Source organism: Heptranchias perlo, chromosome 40, assembly GCF_035084215.1.
Source record: "Heptranchias perlo isolate sHepPer1 chromosome 40, sHepPer1.hap1, whole genome shotgun sequence".
NCBI lineage: Eukaryota > Metazoa > Chordata > Chondrichthyes > Hexanchiformes > Hexanchidae > Heptranchias > Heptranchias perlo.
Window position 1 is genome coordinate 15,776,002 of NC_090364.1, and position 19,138 is coordinate 15,795,139.

At 43.6% G+C, this 19,138-nt stretch overlaps 1 protein-coding gene across 6 annotated transcripts in view; it reads right to left on the reverse strand.

Annotated features, from left to right (window-relative positions):
* The window catches only part of tom1 (target of myb1 membrane trafficking protein), a 90,516-nt gene that overhangs the window by 61,678 nt on the left and 9,700 nt on the right, over positions 1 to 19,138 (reverse strand). For 5 of the 6 annotated variants that reach the window (XM_067974684.1, XM_067974682.1, XM_067974688.1 and 2 more), the window contains exon 2: positions 2,963 to 3,047. In XM_067974684.1, coding sequence (XP_067830785.1) covers positions 2,963 to 3,047 — 85 coding nt within the window. Of the gene's footprint in view, positions 1 to 2,962; positions 3,048 to 9,544; positions 9,627 to 19,138 lie in introns of those variants that run through there. The other variant, XM_067974686.1, reaches the window with a different exon arrangement.

Sequence of the window (19,138 nt, forward strand, 5' to 3'; positions counted from 1 at the left end):
ATAGGGCCACTCAGGGATGCACAAGGTAAACTCACAGGTAATGACAGTGAAAGGTAGAAATACTGAATAATGACTTTGTTTCCGTATTTACCACGGAGAATATGGTGGACAGGACATTAGAAGGGGAGATTTAAAAAGATAGCAAGTCAATTAAGATAGAAGGGAGGAGATAATTAATTACCTAGTCAAACTTAGAGAGGATAAAACCCCAGTATGGATGGATTGCATCCAATGCATACTAACAGAGGCTCAGGACGAGATGTGTGCGTGTGTGTGTTCACTAGAAAAGGGAACAGTGCCAGAGGACTGGCGGACTGCTAATGTTATTCCTATATTTAAAAAGGGAGATAGAAAAAAATCCAGGGAACTATAGACCAGTGTCGGTGGTAGGAAAGATATTGAAATCTTTATTCAAAGATGTAATAGAAAAACATCGAGAAATAAAAAATATAATAAAGAATAGTCAACACTGATTTCAAAAAGGAAAGATCATACTTGACCAACGTTATTGAATTCTTTGAAGTACAGAAAGAGTAGACAAAGATAATGCAGCAGGCAAGGCCTTCAATAAGGTACTGCATAGTAGATTCATGACTAACGTCAGAGCATGTGGAGTCTGAGGACAAGTAGCAGAATGGATAGCAAGCTGGCTACAGAACAGAAAACAGCAAGTAGGGTTTAAAGGTAGTTACTCAAACTGGTGGAAGATGGGAAGTGGTGTTCCACAGGGATCGGAGCTGGGACCACTGCTGTTCACAATTTACATAAATGATTTGGACTTGGGAATTGGAAATACAATATCAAAATTTGCAGACGACGCCAAATTGGGGGGGGGTGCAGATACTTAATACTGAAGAAGACTGCGACAAAATACAAGACATGAACAAACTTGCAGAATGGGCGTGTAATTGGCAAATTAATTTCAATATAAGTGTGAGGTGCTGAATTTTGGTAGGAGGAATAAGGAGGTCATATACTGCTTGGAAAATAAGAGTCTAAATGGGGTAGAGGAGCAAAGGGGTACCGATTCACAAATCATTAAAAGTAGCAACACAGGTTAATAAAGCCATAAAAAATGCAAACAAAGCACTGGGGCTCATTTCAGAGGAATAGAATTCAAAAGTAGAGAAGTTATGTTAAGCTTACGTAGAACTTTGGTTAGACCACAGAGTATTGTGCCCACTTCTGGTCTCCATATTGCATAATGGACATAGAAGCATTGGAAATGGTGCAAAAAAGATTTACAAGGGTGATAGCAGAACTGAGAGGTTTATAATTATAGGAAAGACTGAACATGCAGGGGCAAAATTATGAAGAGGTTCAACAGCTTAGGTGTAGAGATGATGTTGCCACTTGTGGGGGAATCCAGAACTGGGAGCCATAAATATAATGTAGTCATTAATAAATCCAGAAAGGAATTCAGGAGAAACTTCTTTCCTCAGAGAGTGGTAAAAATGCGGAACTTGCTACCACATGGTATAGTTGAGGCGAATAAGGGGAAGCTAGATAAGTACATGAGGGAAAAAGGATTAGAAGGATATGTTGATAGGGTGAGATGAAGCAAGGTGAGAGGAGGCTCATTATAAACACTGGAATAGACCTGTTGGGCCAAATGGCCTTGCCTGTGCTGTAAATTCTATGTAATACTAGAAACTGGGCACTCAGTCTGTCAGATCTGTACCAGTGATTTTCTCCACAAGCCACCCAGCCCAATCGCACTCTCTTGCTGATTCTCCGTACCCGTAAAATATTTCTCCTTTGAGAGCTATTTTCTTTTTAAAATAATTTATAGACTCTGTTTTGCAACCTCAGTGCCGAGTTCAGCCCCGAGCTGAGATTCCGACCCCATATCCTTTCCATCACAAAAACCACCTACTTCCACCTCTAACATTGCCCCCACTCCACCCCTCGCCCCGCCACTTTTGCCACAAACTCTAGTCCATGCTTTTGTTACCTCTAAATTTGATTACTTCAATGCTGTCCCACTCAGCCTCCAATCCTCTACTCTCCATAAACTTCAGCTCATCCAAATCTCTGCTGCCCGAGTCTTGCTCACTGTCCTCGCTGGCATCAGTCCCCCATACCAAGTTGAAAATTTTCATCCTCATGTTTAAATCCCTCGCTGGCCTTATCCCCCACTGTCTCGGTAACCTCCCCCAACACTATAAACCCTTCCCTCCCCACACCCCCCCGAACTCTGTTCCTGACTCGAGCCTCTTGTGCATCCCCCTTCGTCACACCATTGGTGGCTGTGCCTTCAGTCACACTGGCTCTATGCTATGTAATTCTATCCCTAAACTCTTCCTCCCCTCCACTCCCTCCCTTCCTTCCTGAAAACCAAACTCTCTGACCAAGCTTTTGGTCTTCCCTTCATTATATATTTTTTTGGTTCAGTGTCCACTATTTTCCTTGCAGCTCTGAAGAACATAGGAACAGGGTTAGGCCATTCAGCCCCTTGAGCCTGTTCTGCCATTTAATTAAATCGTGGCTGATCTGTACCTCAACTCCCATTTACCCGCCTTTACTCCATATCCCTTAATATCTTTACCTGCCTAAAATTTATCTAGCTCAGTTTTGACATTTTCAATTGACCTCCAGCCTCAACAGCTTTTTGAGGGAGAATGTTCCAGATTTCCACTACCCTTTGTGAGAAGAAATGCATCCTAACTTTATCCCTGAACTGCCCAGCTCTAATTTTAAGGTTATGCCCCTTGTTCTGGACTCCCCCACCTGAGCAAATAGTTCCTCTCGATGTTGGATGTTTTTCTACGTTAAAAGCACAATTGTCATCGTTGCTTCACCAAGAGTTTCTGGCAAAACATTCCATATTCTAACCACTCGCTGTGCAAAGAATATTTTTCTAATCTCCTTTATATATGGAGGAAAGCACAATACTGCAAGCAACATTATACTGTCACTTTTGAAGGATAACTGTTGTACTGTAGTAAGTCATGTTACTCACCCTTCCTCAGTCTCGTTGATGATATCACATATCTCCATATTGAGGCCCCAATCCTCAGCTTGCAGAGCTCCATCTGTTGCTTGTTCTATTAAAAAAGGATAGCATGTAAGAAAGTATCTAAAAAAGGTGATTAAAGGATTACTGAGGCAAAACAATCAAGAGTCATGTCTAATAATTCACAAAATACAGACTTTTTACAATCTTTTATAGATTACATTCTCTGTAATGTCATATAGATTAATATTTCTAACTAAACTGTGGTACTATTTTCCCCTTCCAAACTTTTCATTGTTTTGCCCTCTCCAATTTTATTCCCTCCCCTCCTGAAGGTAGTGGCTCTCACACTGGGATACGACTCCAAGGGTAGCAGTTACCATCTGGTATCTGCTTCAAGTGGCCATATTCTTGAGTAACCCTCAATGGTGGCAGGCTACGAGTTGTAGAGGAAATTACAGCTGAGCCCCATTCTGTCCCACCCCCCTCCCAAGACCCACATGCACACACTTCTAGCAAGGGTCATTGTATGTATAGGTATTAGTATCAGGAACCTTAGCTGATTTTCTCATCCCTAACCCAGGGCTTTTCTGTCATTTGTAACTAAACTGCTGCCCTCCAGAGATTATTTAACTTCTTTTCTTCCAAAAATGTGACATCTCTATACAAACCAAGGTGCACATCAGCAACACCAGTTGTCAGGCCTCTGCCTTAAAAGACAGACAGACTTGCCTTTCAAAACTTCAGGACATCCTAAAGCACTTTACAGCCAATTAAGTACTTTTGTTTTAATGTGGGAAACGCGACAGCCAATTTGCACACAGCAAGGTCCCACAAACAGTAATGTGATAATGACCATCTGTTTTAAAGATGTCGGGTGAAGGATAAATATTGGCCAGGACACCGGGAAGAACTCCCCAGCTCTTCTTCGAATAGTCCCATGGGATCTTTTACATCCACCTGGGAGAGCAGACAGGGCCTCAGTTTAACGTCTCATCCAAAAGGCAGCACCTCCGACAGTGCAGCACTGAGTATCAGCCTGGACCTTTTGCTCCAGTCTCTGGAGTGGGACTTTAATCCAGTGTGATTTGGACAAGTTGGGTGAGTGGGCAAGAACATGGCGGAGCAGGCCATGTTTCTATTAATCCATAGCCGTATAGGTGCTATTATTAAGTAACCAACTGGTGTTCAAGAGTGATATGGGTTGACATGCCTTCTGATTTTGCCCTCCTTGTGATGAAGCTAATCATCACTTGGCAGCGCTTTGTCCTTCAAGAGTTTTTCACAAGTCTTGTGGACCGCATGCTATAACTCAGCAGGTAACTAACAAATTGCATCACTGCAGATAAAGCTCTTGATCACTCAGTGAATAGATGCACTATCTGGTTTATTGCAAAATCACACAGAGCAGGAAGGGGCTGTGTTTGATCCACGAACCATGCCGAATTAGCTGGTCTCAGCCAGAGCAGTGGTGCAGATACTAGCACTGACCTCAGCACCTTGGATTAGGGAGTAGAGAGGGAAAAAAAAAATCAAGTTTCCCAATTATGATCGCTATCCCGAGTGAGGACAGAATTAACCTGCACAAGCACAATGGGCTGAATGGCCTCCTTCTGTGCTGTATCATTCTATGATTCTATGAACTGTAGGGGTCCGTTTCATAAGCCCTGACAGGATAAGCATGATACCATACATGAGAAGAAATGTACCTCCTCCAACTCTACAACCCTCCGAGATCCCTGCGATCCTCCAATTCTGGCCTCTTGCCCATCCTCAATTTCCTTTGCTCCACCACTGGCGGCCGTACCTTCAGCTGCCTAGGCCCTAAGCTCTGGAATTTCCCCCCTAAACCTCTCAATCTCTCTCTCCTTCTTTAAGAAGCTTCTTAAAACATAGCTCTTTGACCAAGCTTTTGGTCGCCTGTCCTAATATCTCCTTATGTGGCTCGGTGTTAAATTTTGTTTGATAATCGCTACTGTGAAGTGGCTTGGGACGTTTTACTATGCTAAAGGTGCAAAATAAATACACGTTGTTGTTGTTGTTGCTGTTGTTGTAGTATAGGCAATAATTGAAGACTTGAAGCATCCCAATATAAACTGGGAATTCCTTAATATAAGTGAAGCAATTAAGAATCAGAACTGGTGCGCGTGGTACAAAATCGCTTTCTAACCAAGGGTATTAAGGATCTCACTAGACTTAACTCCTATCCTGATCCTGAACCAGATCTAGATAAGATCCATAATACATGGAACCTTCAAGTAACAGTGACTGCCAAGAGACTGAAGTGAATGGTTAACTTGCAAATTTACTGACAACTACTAAAAGAGAGAGCGCAACAGGGACAGAATATTCAGCTAAATATCTGCAAAAGAATTTAGATTAGCTGCAGAATTAAGCAGACTAATGGCAAATGAAATCTGACACTGATAAATGTAAAAGTATTATGCACAGGTCAAAATTATGGGGTCGTAGGTAGACAATGGATGCAACAAAATTGACTTGGGGAGCCTCACAAAAAGGTACCAGAGAAACGTGGTAGGTACATCATTTTCAATATCAAATTTGGCAATTAAAAAATAATAGAATGCCAAAACATCAAACTAAAGCAATGGGATACGAACATACCAACATATGAAATTGATGGGCAGGAAAATACCAGCTGATCCATCAAGCCTGCCCCACACCATGATAGCCAGGGCATCATGACTAAACATTTCTTCCTCCCCCTGCCATGTAATAGCCCAGGAGAGGCAAAGAGAAAAAAACCCAGGGCCAATAAAGGGAAAAAATAATCTGGAAAATTTCTCTCCATCCCCTCAGGCAATTGAAACCAATCCAGGAGATCACATGGACCAAGTGTTAACTATAAAGTCACTTATCTTCTATATGATGCGATCTCTGCTCCAGTCAGGAACTGGTCCAGCTCCCTCTTGAAGGCAGAGAGTCAGCACCCACCACACCAGCCGGCAATGTATTCCAAAGGCTCACTACTCTCTGGGAAAAGAAGAACTGCTTATCCTCTTATATCGTTTAAACTCGTGTCTCCTGGTCCTCCCCAATCTGTTAAACTGAACAAGTCCACAGACATCAGCTTAAAGCTTGATGATGCAATAGTCAGGCCACAGTAAAGGCACTTTTACTCTATTTCCTACTGTTCCTTTCTAGGGAAATGACCATTGACCTTCAGCTCTCATTCAGTCGCTGGTGCTCCCAAATATTTATTGGAGTATAAATACAGGATCTGGCTTCCTGCATTTACTATAGAATACCAGCCAATGAAGGGAGACCTCGCCTGTAATATAAAAGTACCTTTAGAGTGCTGTGTCTAGATTTGGTCACCACAATGAATTGATATACATACACTGGAAAAGGTATGAAGGAGAGAAGCAAGATAGCTCCCAAGTTTAAAAGGAAATTAAATATTAGGTCTATTTTGATAGACTAATAAGGGTGACACTGAGTCACCAAACAAGTGCCCCTTTTAGGGCACTATTAATACAAGAAAGAAACATATGGTCCAATCATACTAAGGGAAGCTCAACATCACCAAAAAAGTCCCAACAAAAGCAAAGAGAACCTTCCCAACTAAACCATAAAGTTGTTATCAGTGTCTATAATACACTATACCCTGCGGTGCCCACCAGTCGCAAAAGGCCTCGGAATAATAATGCGGAAGAGAGTTGGGCAGCCAGGGCGATCCCTCACCCCATGGGGCAGCCCATCCTGGACCCGTGACCGCCTTGGCCAGGCCAAGACCCAGACCCAGACCCACCAGAAGGTTCTCCAACTTAACCCTTCCCCCTCCGTGGGGAGGAACATCAGGGCCCCAAACAGGGGTTAGATTGGGCGGGATCGCTCCACACTTGATTAAATTAGGGCTGAGTGCGACTTTCAATGCCTGGATGGCTTTGGGTAAGTACTTCATTGGCTGTAAAGCACTTTGGGACGTCACGAAGTCATGAAAGGTGCTATAGAAATGCAAGTTCGTTCGTTCTTCTTTCTAAATTGGAAAATAGTCAAGTTGTTAAAAGGACTAACCAAATATTCAGGGATAATTCAACTATAAATGTTTTCCCCTCCTCTCTCAAACGTTCCACGAATGTCGGCTCCCTCTTGTATTATGTCCAAGAGACTATTCTTCATGTAGAAGCCTAGAAGTGTTGACAAACTATTTAACTGTGTGTTTAGGAAACAACAGAAGAGTCCAATTCTTCCTCAGTCCAATATGCACACTTTCCAGCAAGGGTCATTGGACTACAATTGGGAGATTTTGGTTTATAATTGGCCATTTATTTGCTTCCTTATCGGGGCACTGAAGCCAACTGTATCTCTTCCTACTGCAGCTCCAAATCAGATCAGATCATTTATGACACAGTAGTCAGACCTGGAGCCTTCCTGGTCTGCATGGCTCAGTACCACTCCTGGCCTTGCCTTTGCCAGAACTTCTTTTAAAAAAAGAACTTAGATTCCAGATTAAAAATTGAGGCGTTCCCTGACCACAAAACCAATGTAGGTCAGCGAGCACAGGGGTGATAGGAGAACGGGACTTGGTGCAAGCCGGGATACGGGCAGCCGAGTTTTATTTTTATATGTAATATGTGTATTTTTTTTAAAATCAAACTTCAAATTGCATAACCACTGTGACATCAGTCAACCTACTCCCAGGTTAATGGAAATTGCTTACTCTTGTCCGGCACTGGCAAAAAACCAAATGGAAATACACTGAAAACAAAATTAAATCCGAATAAACTCAAAACTAAATAAATACAATGCTGTTGTACTATTAGTGGCACAGGCATGATGGGCCGAATGGCCTCCTTCTGTGCTGTAACATTCTATGATACTATAAATAAAATTCTCATCTCACGAGATACCAAGCACACAAATCTCCCGTGACACTGACAGCCTTAGGCATGGAATAAGAAAGAAGTGCACCATATGAATTATCCCTCTGATGTACTGCTGAAAGTATTTGTGTCCTTGATTCTCCACACATCAAGTTTCCACTCATCATCAGGGGAGGACGAGTCACCCTGGACTCATTGTGTAATTCAACACAGTTAGGTACCAGAGATCTGGTATCAGGTCAAACACCCTGACTTTTGGCCTGGAGGAGGGCTAGAGAAAGGAAAATCGGCCAGGCTTCCCAATGACGATCGCTATCCAGCATCATCTGCTGCGAGTGTACGTGGGGATGTTGGGTGGTGATAAGATCAGGCTTGGTTGTGATGCTCCTGCGGTTAATTTCCCTGATGATACTCATTGTCTAGACTCCCACACGAAGAATGGCACTATGGGCAAGGTCCTGGAGCACCACACCCCAGCAACGAGGGTTATGCCAGCCAGGTTTACGAGATACGCAGAAGCCCACCAAACCAAGCTACTCAGCTACTGGTAGTTTCTGTTTGCCCAACATGGAATGAAAGCTATTTCTCAAAAGGGACACATCGCACTTACTTAAATCTGGAGAGTTTAGGCACAGGTTAGTAGAGAACTTCAATGTGCAGAGCAGTATTGCTGGATTTTAATCTATCAGATTCCCGCTGCTTTTTTAGCCAAAACATTACTACCAGTTAGGGCATTAGCGGGCTGAGTGGGCAGGTCGGCAGAACCAACCAAGAGATGATCGAGGAACAGATACCAATCCCCACCGGCGGCCTTCCTGTATGAAGGCCGTCTTGAAAGAATTTCTCTACATTTCTGTGAGTCAGTCACACTATCCACTCAAGATAAGGCACAGACATGGTCATAATAGCACAGATGGACATCTCTTCTGTCACACGCAAAGCAAGGATGACTTAAGGAGAGGGGGACGGGATAGAACTGGCAGGGGGAAAAAAGCCAAAGTGAAAAACAATTTTTCGATCAGGTTTTCTAACTTCAAGCTGATTGTTCCTGATATTTCCAGACAATCCAATAGGGAATTCAGGAGGAACTTCTTTACCTAGAGAGTGGTGAGAATGTGGAACTCGCTACCTCATGGAGTAATTGAGGCAAATGGCACAGATGCATTTAAGGGGAAGCTAGATAAACACATGAGGGAGAAAGGAATAGAAGGATATGCAGATAGAGTTACATGAAGTACGGTGGGAGGAGACTCGTGTGGAGCATTAACACTGGCACAGACCAGTTGGGCCAAATGGCCTGTTTCTGTGCTGTAAATTCTATGCAACCATGAACAAATCACTAGGTTACAGTAAAGGATTACTGTCACTTCCAAAAGATTATATTTTTGGACAGAATTGGAGCACCTCCAAACTGATTGACCGGTTACAAGACAAATAAGGCATGCACACAGGGAGATCCCGTTATTGTTGATAATGGTACTAACAGGCTTGTTTTTAAAAAGAGCTGTAGAGGGAACATGCTAGATCCACTGCAGCAAATGGCTTTGGGTCACACAGTTTCTCATACTAGTTCAAAGAACACTCAACAAAATATGCCAGTTATTAATGCTCAATTCTACTACATTGTAAAAACAAGAACACAAATTGCAACAGATTTTTTGTTGCAATTTTGGAATGAAAAGGCATATGCTTAGAGATTTTACAATCAGACTGAAATGTTTTAAATCTCGAAGTGACATACTGGGGAGGCTGTTGAAGCTCCTGGTTGTTGTAGCTCCTCGCTCCAACAACTTCCATCCCAAAGGGTCTGGAGGAATCGACTCAAACGATTGAGTCCTCTTGTGGATATTTTTCCAGAGTTCACTGGACCCAGGCCAAATCCCAGAAGATTGGAAAATAGCTCACCTTCAAAAAAAAGGGGCAAAAGAGGAACCATAAAATATAGACCTGTTCAGCTTTAGGTGCACTGCTGGGAAAGTTTTTGAAAGTATTATGAAGTATAGTGTAAGGGAGCATTTTAAGGGGCACGAGCTAATCCGAGACAGTCAGCATGGTTTTAAGAGTGGGAGGTCATAACTAATTTAATGGACTTCTTTGAGGAGATGACAGACCCAGTAGATAGAGGAGAGACAGTGGATGTCATCTACCTGGATTTCAGGAAGGTATCTGACTCTGTCCAACGTAATAGGCCACTTACAGATGGTCCAAGCCCATGAGATAGCTGGCAAATGGTTTTGGTAGAAAACGAGTAGTAGTGCATGGGCAAGTATCTGGTAGGCAGCTAGTTATCAGTGGAGTGCCACATGGTTCAATGTTGGGGCAACTATTCTTTGTATTTTTTATAAATGAGTTAGAGGAAGGAATTATGTCCAAAGTGTCCAAATTTGCAGATGATACCAAATTGGGAGCAGTGAGAAATGATTGAGAAGCTCAATCAGTGGGTGGAGAAGTGGCAGATGCCATTTAATACAGGGAAAAGTGAGGTTATGAGATTTGGCAGAGGGAAAGTTGATGCGGATTATGTGCTAAATGGGAATGTACTTGAGGAAAGTTGAGAAAGATCTTGGGGTTTTACTGGACAGGTCATTAAAACCATCAGCACAATGTTCCAAGCTGTTAAAAAGCAAACAGAATGTTGGGATGCATAGCAAGGGGTTTAACATAAATCCAGAAAGGTCATTTTAAAACTATATTTGAACCTGGTGAGGGATATTCAGTTATTGAAGGGGGTTGTGGGGTAGAGATGGGTTGTGTGGTTGATCCCAAAACTTAAGGAAAGATTGACAACCCTGGGTCCCACCATAGAATAACACAGCACAGATGGAGGCCATTTGGCCCATCGTGCCTGTGCCGGCTCTTTGAAACCAATTAGTCCCACTCCCTTGCTCTTTCCCCATAGCCCTGCCATTTTTTCCTTTTCAAGTATATACCCAATTTCCTTTTGAAAGTTACTATTTAAGCTGCTTCAACCACCCTTTCAGGCAGTGCATTCCAGATCATAACTCACTGCGTAAAAAAAATTCTCATCTCCTCTCTGGTTCTTTTGCCAATTACCTTAAATCTGTATCCTCTGATTACCGACCCTCCTGCCAGTGGAAACAGTTTCTCCCTATCTACTCTATCAAAACCCCTCTATTAAATCTCCCCTTAACCATCTCTGCTCTAAGGAGAGCAATCCCAGCTTCTCTAGTCTCTCCAAACAACTGAAGTCCCTCATCCCTAGAAGCATTCTGGGAAATCTCTGCACCTTATCCAAAGCTTTGACATCCTTCCTGAAGTGTGGTGCCCAGAATTGGACACAATACTCGAGCTGAGGTCTAACTAATGTTTTATAAAGGTTTAGCATAACTTGCTTGTTTTTGTACTCTGCCTTTATTTATAAAGCCAAGGATCCCGTATGCTTTTTTCTAAAAAACAGCCGCATCAACTGTCTTGCCACCTTCAAAGATTTGTGTATGTGAACCCTCAGGTCTCTCTGTCCCTGCACCCCATTTAAAATTGTACCATTTAATTTATATTGCCTCTCCTCATTCCTCCTTCCAAAATGAAGAGAAAACAGAGAGGGGATGATTAAAGTGTTTAAAATTATGAAAGGTTTGGACAAATTGAATCCAAGTAAGCGTTTCTGCCGCGTACAGAATTTAAGCACAAAGGGTCATATTTAGAAATTAAGGACAAGAAAATAGGAAATGCAGGAAGAACTTATTTACTAAAAGGGCGTGTGGAACAGATTACTGGCACAGATGGTGGAACAGCAAACCTTAATGGGTTTCAAGAAGGAACTTGGAATATGGACCAAGTGATGGAAAGTGCGATTAGGCTGGGCAGCTCATTTTCTGCCGGCGCAGACACGATGGGCTGAATGGCCTCCTTCTGTGCCATAAATTTTCTATGATTCTATAAGGAACCAGACATGTTGTCAACAAATGGAATTCAGGATTATTAGAAATGCACGAAGGGAATACGGTGGATAGGTGGGCTAGGTCAGAATTGTTCAATAGAAATTGCCACAGGTGAGGTTGTGGCCAGCTGCACTTACATAAACAACTTGCATTTATATACCGCCTTTAACATAGTAAAACGTCGAAAGGCACTTCACAGGAGTGTAATGTACTTCACTTGTGTATATTTACTTAACAAACAGTAACCAAGAAAGTAAAGCGCTCACAATGATCAAAAAACATTCACACACATGGGGCCTGAATTTACCAGGCCTGCGGGTTTCCGGCGGGTTTGGTTTCGGGAGCGTGGTCAACGCGCCCGGTGAAATTAGTGGGTTGCCCGCGCGATCGTGGCAGGCAACACACTAATGGGATTCAATTACCTGCTCCTCCGGGCTCCGCACTGCTGGTCTGCGCGTCGGGCGGGCTGCGCATGCGCAGTACGATCTGTCAGCTGGAGGCTCTCTAGTTAAAGGGGCAGTCCTCCACTGACAGATGCTGCAACCAATGGAACAAATTACAGCATGGAGCAGCCCAGGGGGAAGGCTGCTCCCAGTTTAATGATGCCTCACCCCAGGTATCATCAGATAGGGTGAGGAGGAGGGGGAGGACAGAGATCTTCCACCCGGCGGGCGGGAGGAAGCGGCCTGCCTCTGCCACCAAGAAGGACTGGCTCGAGGTGGCAGAGGGGGTCACCTGCACCACCAACATATCGCCCACCTGCATACAGTGCAGGAGGCGCTCCAATGACCTCAGTAGGTCAGCCACAGTGAGAACACGAAGTCTTTCCCCTACACTCCGTCTGCCACAACACTGCCCCCACCCCACATCTCCTTCGGCACCGCCAACACTACTCTGTCACATCATCCCTCATACCCACTCAAACCTCATCCTCATCTTACCTGCACCTACTCACCTCGCCAGTACTCACCCCGCCACGAACACGCAACCCAATCCTCATACAATCTCATGGCTCTATCCCATACTCACCCTCTCGTGCATCTCCCTCACAGCCAGCCTCACTCAACCTGCCACCACCTGTGCTGCAGCCACAGGGCATGCATCGCATATGTGCAGTAGGCAGCGTACGGCAAACGTGTCGTGAGCATGAAGGGGATGCACAAGGGTGTCTGAGGGTTTGCCATGGGTGTTACCTATATTGAATTTCGGAGCGACAAACATCATACATTATATTGGCACCACCACTGCCATGTCTCCCCGAATCCTGTCTGTTGTGTGCAATAATGCCCGCTCCTGGGTATCACTATGAGGAGCCACCACTGATGCCACCCATTGTGTAACTGCAGAGTAGGTGCAGGTGTATTTGCAGGGCTCTTCCACGCAGACGACTGAGAGACATCGGCGGTGTACCCGGCTGCACCCTGGAAGGATGCGGAGGAGAAGTTGTGGAGGGCAGTGGTGACTTTGGCAGCGACAGGTAAGCAGATGGTGCTGGGGCCAGCCAGGAGCAGCACGGCATGAAAGAGGCTGCAGATGTCCACGACTACATGTCGAGTGACTCTGCGCCTCCGTGTGCACTGCTGCTCGGAGAGGTCCGGGGAGCTGCGCCTCAGTCTGTGGACCCTGTGGCGAGGGTAGTGCCCTCTGTGACGCGTCTCTCTCTGCTGTTGCCCTCCCTCCTGCTGTGCAGGTAGGTGTGCCACAGGACCGTGTTGGGGGGCTCCACGTCTCCGAGGCGGACGGCGTGGACTGCGAGGCTGCTGGGGCTGGTCATCCTCCAAGGATGTCAACGCACCACCCATCTGGCAGGTGTTGGTCTGAGGGGTTGTGCAGGGTAGGTAGGTGGTTCCTCGCACTGGGGCTGCGGTTTCACGTCGGTCTGTCCTCTGGCTTGGCGGGGGGTGGTGAAGGGCAGGGGTTGCCCTACGTGACGCGGTGGCCTCCTGCGTGGGTGAGGGCTCTCCCACCCGCTGTGTAGTGCACCTTGGCAGCTGCCACAGGCTGCTGGCTGGAACACGACCGGTTGAAGGGAGACTGTTTCCCCCAGTGTGTGAAACTCACTGCCTTGAAGCTAAAATCCCACACTTCCTGTTTTGACAGCTGCTTCAGCTCATTTAATGACCTCAACAAGCAAGGTAAGTACACTCAAGTGGAACCCCGCTGGCTTTAATTGCCTGCGGGATTCCCACCAGCGGGGCCTGCGCACGCAGCCCCGCACGTCAGCGCGGCACCCGGAAGTGGCCGGGATCCGGTCACGTGACTGGATATCGGGATTTTCGGGGCCCCCCCCCCCGCTGGAAACCCGCAGGAAACCCGACGCTAAAATCGAGCCCATTGCTTTTCGTTCTACCATTTTACCAGCAAACGCACAAAATGGGTAAAGTTCATATGCATACAACGTGCGAATAGGAGTATTGAGATTGCATGTCCAACGACTGTGTCCGTTACTCATTTTTTATTTACTAATCAAAAATGCAATTAGCCACATACAGATTCCCAATTGGCCACACGTGGCTAGTGGCTAATGTACTGGACAAATACTTGGTTAGATGGACCAAATGTCTTCTGCCTGAAACTGTTACTATGCAAGTGAAGCATAGCAAATAAACATACCAAACTTAAAATTTGAAAATAAGAATCACACAAGAGATACATGGAGTTGAATGTCCTTTACAATACAGCACTGATAGCTAATCATATTACTGAGGTTTTCATTCCACTGCTAAAACAATTTAAGTCATAAAATTTTTAAACGATGTGGTTGTATACAAATAGATTTTCTATTGCTTTCAATCCCTCCCGAATGCCTACTTGCATGCCTTAATAAATTGCTTGAGGAACCTGTTTTTAAATCTGTTACAAATTCTGATAACAAATGGGCCATCTGCTAAAAATTGTTAAAACTTTTAAAATCTAGGATATATAATTTCAAATTGATGCTGCTCCTGTTCTAATGATGCCACGCATTCAACGTCACCTGTGTTGCTCAAAATAATTTTTCAATCCATGGCACATCCAGTCAAGACTAAGGAGCACAACATCTTTCTAAAAAGTTAAAAACAGTGGATGTCCAAAGGGACTCAGGTACAAAGTGGTGTCACGATATGCAGCCTAAAAACTACCTGAAAGGGATTTTGTGCCACTTGGCAGTATTGTGGGATAGCATTCTAAACCTAGTACAGGCTACATCTGATAATTCAAAGTCATTTATCGTGCTAAAAATTTAATTATCGAATCATTTAAATTAAGCAACACAAATAACAGCACTGTGGGAATTTAGTGCTAAAAATTGGATCATGAGATAATTTGAATTAAACACTGAATTAAGATCAGACTGTACAAATGGACAGGTGACATTCCAGGGGTGCTTCAATGTGCTGTGGTATGGACATGTTTGGGTCGGTGATTCTCATCCATCAAATTTGAGACCTTCCCCTCTGTAACACTACACAGCAGTCTCGGCCAACTCATTTCGCTGAACACCCCATTCCTCCCTGCATTTCTCCAAATACAAATCGAGTAAGGGGACCTAATATTTCTGCCGGCTCATTCTTTGCATTTTTCAAAATGTATTGATTTGATTGTAATAGTCATGAAGAATATTAGTGCCGGAAAACAAAACACCCAGTTTCAAAATCAAACACCAAGTTAAGCAGAACCTGGGTTCGATATGGGATTGGTCTCCACTCCGTGCTATCATAATCCAATGCCCACAAGAGCAACCACTTCCAACATAAATGTGACATTTTCAGTTTCAACTCCAACTATCCCTTTGGCCCCTCTGAAAGCGGCTGTGAATTTAGCAGCAACTTATGTTGGATTACGGACGGTGCTGTTCTATAGGCCCACGTCCACGAGAAGCTGCACTGAGACTGCTCAAACTCAGTTCACTTCGAACCTGTCCAGAAAGCAGACTTCTTTCCATCTCATCAATCTGGGCTGGATGACCGAATGGAAGCCCATCAGGTCGCTTTCTTAGCAACATTTCTGTAACAAATTCCATATTTCACTTTAGATTGTACTCTTCATAAATACTGCAATTACAACCGATATTTACACACCATTCGTGTAGAGTGGTCACTGAGGAAATGCAGAATATTACTTAGAATGTATAGCACAGAAACAGGCCATCAGCCCAACTGGATTATGCTGGCGTTTATGCTCCACAGAAGCCTCCTCCCACCCTTCTTTATCTAACACTATCAGCATAACCTTCTATTCCTTTCTCCCTCGTGCTTATCCAGCTTCCCCTTGCATGAACTACTCCGTGTAGTAGCGAGTTCCACATTCTAACCACTCTCTGGGTGAAGAAGTTTCTCCTGAATTCTTCATTGGATTTATTAGTGACTATCTTATATTTATGGCCCCTAGTTTTGGTTTCTCCCACTAGTGGAAACATCTTTTCCACATCTACCCTATTAAACCCTTTCATAATCTTAAAAGACCTCGATCAGGTATGGCCTTTAGAGATTCCACCAGTTACATTATAACTGCAATACTGGGCAATTACATTCTGCTTTTCAATTCAAAGTTACTTCAATCAAATGATAATTCAATTTAAGCACTAAATTCCTACTTAGTTATGTTGCTTCTCTTCCCACCCCCACACGGAGAAAGGAATAGAAGGTCATGCTGATAGTGTTAGATGAAGAAGGGTGGGAGGAGGCTTCTGTGGAGCACAAACGCCGGCATAGACCAGTTGGGCTGATGGCCTGTTTCTGTGCTATACATTCTAAGTAATATTCTGCATTTCCTCAGTGACCACTCTATACGAATGGTGTGTAAATATCGGTTGTAATTGCAGTATTTATGAAGAGTACAATCTAAAGTGAAATATGGAATTTGTTACAGAAATGTTGCTAAGAAAGCAATCTGATGGTGTCAGTGAGCAGACGGAGTCCCCCAAAGATCTTTCTTTGGCTCCTTCCTCATCTACATGCTGCCCCTTGGCAACGTCATCTGCAGACACGGGTTCAACTTCTATACGTACGCTGACGACACCCAGCTCTACCTCTCCACCACCTCTCTTGGCCCTTCCACGGTCTGTCGTCAGGCTGCTTGTTCGACATCCAGTCTTGGATGAGCCGCAACGTTCTCCAGTTAAGCAATGGGAAGAATGAAGCAAGCATCTTTGGCCCTCGCCACAAACTCCACACCCTTGTCACCAATTCCATCCCTTTCTCCCAGTAATTGTCTCAGTTTGAACCTGACTGTTCGCAAACTTACTGTCCGATTTGACCCCAAGCTGAGCCTCCAACCCCATATCCTCTCCATCATAAAGAACGCCTATTTCCACCCCTGTAATATCGCTTGCCTCCACCTCAGCTGCTGGAACCCTCATCCATGCCTTGGTCACCTTCAGAGTGAACTATTTCAACGCACTACTGACTGGCCTTTCATCTTCCACCTTCCATAAACTTCAACTCATTCAAAACTCTTGATGCGGTATAGGATATGAACAAGTAGCAATTGCCCACCAACCCTGACTTGCTAACCTGCACTGACTGCTAGTCCCCCAAAACCTCAAGATTCTATTCCTAGTGTTTAAATCCATTCATGGCCTTATTTCTTGCCATCTCTGTAACCTTCTCCATGCTGCCACAATCCCCCTAAAATTCTCCGTTCCTTCCACTCTGGCCTCATTCATTTCCCCTGTGCCCCACCATTGCAGGCTGTGCATTCAGCCACCTAGGCCCCACACTCAGGAATTCTCTCTCTAAACCCCTCCACTGCCCTCCCCCTTAAAACCCACCTCTTTAACCAAGCATTTGCTCACCGCTCTAAATATCTCCTTTAGCTCAGGATCTATTTTTCCCCCCTGATTCGGCTCTATGAAGAACCTTGTGATGTTTTCCACATTAAAAGTGCTATATAAATGCATGTTGGTATTGTTCATTCACAGTCGAATAATTCCAACTTTTTCCTAGCGAAAAAACTACTTTAAATTATCTGTAGACAGTAATAAGCTCATTCTACAAAACCAATTATATATCCACACAGCCAGAGACACTGAAATTCTTCCCCTCATGTCATAAACTTTCCTCGTGAATTACAAAACAGAAGTAAGAAAAGGGTGATCTGCTCATCTGGCTGTCCGGAACTGAAAATCTATTGTAGATTTGTGTGTCAGATTGACCATTCCACATTAGTTACACAATATTCCCACAATCATCTTTTGATAAGATGCATTCCAAGTATGACCGTGGATTGAATCTGTTGCAAAAGAAACATCTGCCCATTCGTGTAATCACACATACATACACAATTAATCATTCATACAGCTACAGTCTAATCTCAATTATCAGTCAATACTTAATGTACATACAGACAAAATTGCAAAAGTTAGAAATTCCTGTCACTATTTTTAAAAAACAGATACTGGTGGTTAAACTTGTGCTTTCATCTGAAGAATTGATTGATTAAATAGCAACAGGCCCATTGGATGAGAAACAGCAGAAATATGAACACAACTTTGTCAGTTGTCTGCACTGGCTAGTTTCAGAAAAGTACAAATTTCATAAATATAGAAGTTACAAGGAAAGGATGTTGACATCAGCGTTATAAAATAGCACCTGTTATTCTGGTAAGCATGACATCATAATTAGACAGACAACTATCAAATCTGAGGGTTTCAGTTGACAAATTTCAAGGAGTTTGATCTGGAATGCACTGCCTGAAAGGGTGGTGGAAGCAGATTAGTTAATAACTTTCAAAAAGGAATTGGATAAATAGTCGAAGGGGAAACATTTGCAGGGCTACGGGGAAAGAGCAGGAGAGTGGGACTAATTGGATAGCTCTTTCAAAGAGCCGGCACAGACAAGTTGGGTCGAATGGCCTCTTTCTGTGCTGCATCATTCTATGATTCTGTGAGTGAAACTTATGCAATTTAAAACTATGTCTTGAGTCACATGATAAGATTACAGTCTTTTCAATTGCTTCAGAACATTTGTTATATGGTCAAATTTATAGTCTTGCTGAAAAGATGAATACTGCTCCCCTAAAACAGTTAAACATATACATAATAGTCTATATAATAATGAACCAGAGCAAATGATAAATGTGACTGATCCAAAATTGATTAAGTACAAAAAAAGCTTCATTTTCTTTATCACTTCCTAACTGTGAGTGAAAATGGCTACAGGTCAAGGCAGGTGTATCCAGAGAGCTTGGTTACATTTGATTAAAGCCTCAATGCTCCAAACTAAATCAGGCCAATAGACCCAGAAAACATAAAAATGCGAGAAAAAAGTCAAATTAAAACAAAGAAAAAAAAAAGTTTTTTTTAAAAAACTCATTGAATAAACATTTGGTACAATTTACCAGATAGACTAATGGGGCCAAAAATACTAGGAAGGTTCAAAAGACAACTGGATGGGAAGGATAAGGTATTAGTGGAATGAATCCACTGCAATTTTTTTTTCTTTTCAAAGAGG